Source organism: Neoarthrinium moseri, assembly GCF_022829205.1.
Source record: "Neoarthrinium moseri strain CBS 164.80 chromosome Unknown scaffold15_Wmoseri_CBS_16480, whole genome shotgun sequence".
In the NCBI taxonomy this organism is placed as follows: Eukaryota; Fungi; Ascomycota; class Sordariomycetes; order Amphisphaeriales; family Apiosporaceae; genus Neoarthrinium; species Neoarthrinium moseri.
This window is the reverse complement of record NW_026055129.1, coordinates 441,581-446,718: the sequence shown is the minus strand read 5'-3', so window position 1 is coordinate 446,718 and position 5,138 is coordinate 441,581. Positions and strand designations below refer to the sequence as shown.

The following is a 5,138-nucleotide window of genomic DNA, read 5'->3' as shown; positions in this document are numbered from 1 at the left end:
GGGGTTCTTCACGGGGACTGAAACCCAGGAGTATTCCGAGGATCCTAGGGTCCATGAATGCCTTGTTGATTATGCCTTGTTGATTATGCCTTATTAACTATGCCATGCTAACTATTCAGGTGAACTTGCTCAAAACACGCATTTCTAGAGCTGTAGCAGGGTCACATCACACCAAAATACATATATGCATATCATAGGAGGAAGATGCACCCGTTTTGCAATCCCACTTGAACAAAACAAAACGAAGGCACTTGTGGAATATTTGAATTAGGACTCTGCTAGGAACAAATGGACAACTGTGCTGGAAAAGTCCTCTATTGACTAGTACTTCTTCTTAATGAAGGTTAGGCCACTCGACGAGAATGCCCGACATATTTTCCGCGAAAGTTGACACGCTTACAATTGAGCTTGAGCCTAATTGGCCGTGGCCTCCATCAGTCGGCGGAGCACATCATCCTCCCAGGGATAGTCTCCCTTTATAGACTCAAAGGCAGGCAAGAGCACTGCCTCATCAATTTCCTTGTATCGCCCCCGCGCAATGTGTATTACGTGTCCATGCCTGGAGGAATCGGCCATCATGGCAATTGCAGCACGGCCGACAGCCGACGGAGGCTGCACCTCAACACCAATCTTATCCATCATCTGCTTCAGGTTTGGGAGAACATTGCTGTCCGTCCAGGTTGGCGTCAGAGTATTGACCCGGATTGGGAGCCCAGCCACTTTGACGAGCGTACTCAGACCTCTGCCGAAGCCCAAGACACCATGTTTGGCAGTAGCTGTGTCATCAATCGTCAGCCCATTGACTCTTGGGTGGTGTGAATCTAGACTTACCATAATCAACTGCTCTGAGACGTTGTAAGCCAGTCGTAGAGCCGTTCAGCACGATGCTGCCACCTTCAGCTTGCTGACGAATGTAATACACAGCAAGAGTAGCTGTATTCATAAGGCCCTTGAGTCCAACGTCCAGCAGATCATACGTAGGCTCCTTCAAGTCACCGTTCTCATCTACGGCCGTTGACAGGTAGTCGGCGCGAGGACCGATGCCGGCATTGGCGAAGACATGATCAATCCGGCCATGGACCTCCTTGGCCTTCCTAAAGAGCGCAACTAGGTCTGCCCACCGGGTCACATCGGTCTCCACGAAAGTGAGAGCACCCCCGTGTGATTCAGCCTCCGCTGGAGGCTGGATATCACCATTAACGACGGAAGCTCCCAACGAGAGGAGCAAATTGGCGGTTGCTAGGCCTATACCGAATGAGCCTCCTATAAAGGTACGCTATGTCAGCCTTCTCAAAGTCACACCTCGTAAGAACGTCAGAAACTCTGCAGTGATAGATCTGCCTACCCGTAACAATCACCACCTTTCCCTTGATGTGACTGAGGTCCTCGTCCTTGATGAGAAATTCCGCCATTCTACTTAGCAGCCGGATTTGTAGTTATGAGGGTGGTGAGGGAAAGATGAGTGGGGAGAGACTGTGGTTGCAAAGGAAAAAGATAATAATTCACTTGACGCGCGGTGGATCTGACAGATAACGGTGTGCAACATAAAAAATTGGTTTTAGATCAACCCATCCTGCATGTCACAAAATCCACGACGATTGGGAGAAAAGCAACTAGGCGGTATATTGGCTCCATAGTCAAGGGTTACTCGCCTCGGCCCCACAGAGGTGAGCTGCATCTATTCACTCGTGGTAAGCGCTACGGAGCGAGGACCCTTGCAATCGAAGATAATTGACCAAGTTCTCCCCCTCTTGGAATTCCAGATCTCGACGGATTTACATAGCACACAATGACAAGAGCAATCTTGCGCAACACGCGCCTGGGGCGGGGTAAGAAGCCGGGAAAGTGCTTGCTTTCTGCGCAACAACCTCTGGCAATGCAGAAGCACAGCGCCGTTGTCTCAGACATTTCTGGTACCTCGCGAATGAGGCACTTTTCTCAATAGTGTAGGTAGTGTCATACAACTGTTCCCCAACGGGCCACAAGACTCTTTAGGTGCTATCATCCCACAGCGGTGGACGCGAAGGAAATCCATGGGCCCTGACATGGAGCACAACTCCACTGCGGCGACTCCACAAACCGTTATGCCAAATGGGTCGGCCAAACAACAATTACTTAATCAACCGGTGATCCGCAACTCATTATGATGGCATGCCAACATATCCAGTGTACTTGGATATGTGAGTTATGTTTCGAACGGCGTCTAATGCTTTATTACCCCTTACAATACTAGCAAGCATTGCCATTTAGCGACCATTTGTCGGTTCTCTTAGCCTGGCTGTTATACTTGCACGTCTGCCCGGCTGTTTTGATACTTTAGCGATACTCTAACAAAGCGTTAAAGACAAGTGGTTGCGAAGAATAGAACATTTGTCCTTCTTTGGAGTATAGCAGGTGACTCGTCTGCTTTGAATTAGACTAGCTTCCTAGCAAAGCGCTGATCGATCCTAGGACACCATTTATATTTTGGTGATCCAATTTTGCGAAGTCCTTAGCACACAACACCTGAAGCAGTGGTGGCACCGCAGTGGATAATCCGCCGTTCCGGGCCAAAACTCAGAGGTATCACGACCTGGCAACTCTAGATACATGCAAGCAATGTGTGAGATGGCGTGGAAGCCCGTGGATTTCCGTTGACTCGCAATACATATACCCAGGTTGGACCTTTGACCCTCGCACGTGTAAGATCCGCTGGGACTCTAAGCCGGTACGCTTCAACTTTTCCAGTCTTGTTGCCAAAGGTCGCGAACAGGGATCAGGTAGAATATCAGGAATTTTTCATTCAGAAAGTGTAGAATTTTATCTACACACCAAGCAGCCTTGTAAATAAGCTGCCCATCAACAAGCAGCATGTCGTAATGTTCCCGTGCTCTGAAGGAAACACCGGATTTCGGGTATCTGTTTCGCACCATGAACCCCTTTGGGTAGGTTTGATACCAACCGCAAGGATCTGATCCATTGTGCGTCGTCTCATCAATCCATCGGCAAAATTCTCATGACAAGCCAATCCTGCAGCGGAGGCCTCGTCTTGTTTTTAGCACGCTCTAGTCCAACCATCGGTAACTTGTTGGGGGCATTCCCTATCTGCCCATCTCATCGAGACTGATGTCGCCTTCATCCTTGCCTACGATGGAATCGGCGACCTTCCAGACCTGCAGCATGTTGTCCTCGGCGGCACTGGCGACTAGCCATGGCTCATTCAGGTTCCAACTGAAGTCGGCAAGGTGGTTGGTGTGGCCACCGTGCATGAACAGACTGGATCAAGGTATTAGTAACATGCATGCAGGCGAAGAATGTGAAACGTTTTGACTTACAGCTCAGGCGGACCATCTTCTTGGTCATCGGGCTGCTGTTCCTCGCCAACTCGTGCAAGATCCCAGAAGATGATTCTTCGGTCGTAGCTGGCACTGCCAAGGATGCCGGCCTCGTGCGGGTGCCACGATATGGAAGTCACGGCATCCTGGTGTCCCTCCAGGGTGTGAACCTTCTCCTTGACGTTGCGCAGATCCCAGATGCCAATAGTCTTGTCGGCCGAGGCCGTGGCGACCAGGATCTCAGTCGAGGGGTTGAATGCTAGCGCGTTGATAGCGTCGCTGTGGCCATTCTTGGCGATGAGGGAGGATTGGGTGTCGGACGGCTGGCGGACATCGAGGATTTGCAGAGTCAAGTCATCGGAAACAGAGCCAATGAAGCTCTTTGAGATGGGGTGGTATTGGACGTCATTGACGATGTTGGTGTGGTGTGTGAAGGTGCGGGCGGGGTTCAGAATGTTTTTGCCGGTCTCTAGAGACTTGAGGTCCCACAGGCGGACAGTCATATCCTCGCTGCCGGTGGCCAGGGAGCCCTCGACATGGGGGTTCCAGCTCAGGCCGAAGCCCTCCTTCTCGTGGCCGCGAAGCTCGATCTGGGGGTTGACCTTGCCGTTGGGGGTATTGCTGTGCTTGGTGCGGTCGAATATGAGGATGTTGCCGTTTGTAGCCAGGGTGGCAATCAGGTCCGGGTTTTGGGGGCAGTAGCGGGCCTTGTTGACCTCCTCGGGATGGTCGATCTTCTGGACGATATTCCACTTGACGGCGCTCTTGTCGATCTTGCCATGGCCGCCAATCTCGCCGCGCTCCTCGTCGAAGTCCTTGGGGTTTGCCTTGACGTCTTTTGGGATCTCAACCTCGGCAATCTGGAGGTAGTTCTGCTTGCCCTCGGAGGTGTGGGTGCCGAGCAGGGCGCGGTGGATGCGGCAGTTCTTGCCTTCGGGCTCCTTGACATCGGGGAACCACTGAACGGTCAGGGTGGGCCAGGTCAGGGCGGTGCTGCAACATGTGAGCATAGGGTCCGGCACGCGACAGACGAAACGGGGGGCGGGGCGTTGCGCCGCGGTAGACGTACCTCAGGATCATGTCATAGAGGAATGGCGCGTTCTTCTTCCAGGTCTTGTACTCCTCGTTGATGAGGCGCTGGGCCTCGTCCTCCTCGACGTCGTAGGGGGCGGAGTCCACTGAGCGCATGTTAACACGACCTCTTCTCTCGACACGGGGTGATGGTGATTATGGTGGTGATGGAACTGACTCTCGACATCTTCAACCGTAGCGGGCGCCATGGCGGGCTATCTCTGTGGGCGGGGAATGAGCGAAACTGGCGAGTGCTTGGGGATGGGAGCAGTCTCGGTCGGTTGGTGAATTGGTGGCGTGGTGAAGTCAGCCGCTGGCCGGGTTTTTCTTCCGTCTGGGTTTGATAAATGGGAAGCTGGAGCTTGAAGATCAATCAGCCTTGGGGAAAAGACGCGGTGCGCGTAAAGTGGTTGGTCTGCTTGTGCCTTGGCCCGCTGGGAGCTCTGGTAGTAACGCGCTAGAGCAGGCGCGGTCTAGTGGGCAAGCTGGGGGGGCTTCGGGGGCTCCACTGGCCTGAGTTGCTCGCCCCATCCATGGATATCAGCCAAGCCAGTCAGGCTCCCAGACACTTCCAAGGTTCAACTTCGTTTGACGCCTTGCGAACAAGGCCGCTATCCTGCCACTCCTTGGGGGCATTTTCCGTGGCCGGGCTTTACCCGTCTGGCCGTAGCCTTGCCTGGCTCGACCACATCTGATTGGATGTCCTCGACTGGGTCTATGATTCCTCGCCGAAAAGTGCCCCCCTTCCCCCCC

General features: G+C 53.0%; 2 protein-coding genes across 2 annotated transcripts; both read right to left on the bottom strand.

Annotated features, from left to right (window-relative positions):
- Positions 1 to 414: 414 nt before the first annotated feature.
- Positions 415 to 1,412, bottom strand: JN550_005164 (uncharacterized protein; the record flags this gene model as incomplete). The annotated part of the gene is made up of 3 exons (XM_049316761.1): positions 415 to 776; positions 832 to 1,263; positions 1,346 to 1,412. 3 exons carry the CDS (start codon positions 1,410 to 1,412, stop codon positions 415 to 417), a joined length of 861 nt encoding a protein of 286 aa, XP_049172965.1.
- Positions 1,413 to 3,080: 1,668 nt separating this feature from the next.
- JN550_005163 (uncharacterized protein) lies at positions 3,081 to 4,594 on the bottom strand (the record flags this gene model as incomplete). The annotated part of the gene is made up of 4 exons (XM_049316759.1): positions 3,081 to 3,255; positions 3,315 to 4,307; positions 4,384 to 4,492; positions 4,564 to 4,594. 4 exons carry the CDS (start codon positions 4,592 to 4,594, stop codon positions 3,081 to 3,083), a joined length of 1,308 nt encoding a protein of 435 aa, XP_049172964.1.
- Positions 4,595 to 5,138: the final 544 nt, after the last annotated feature.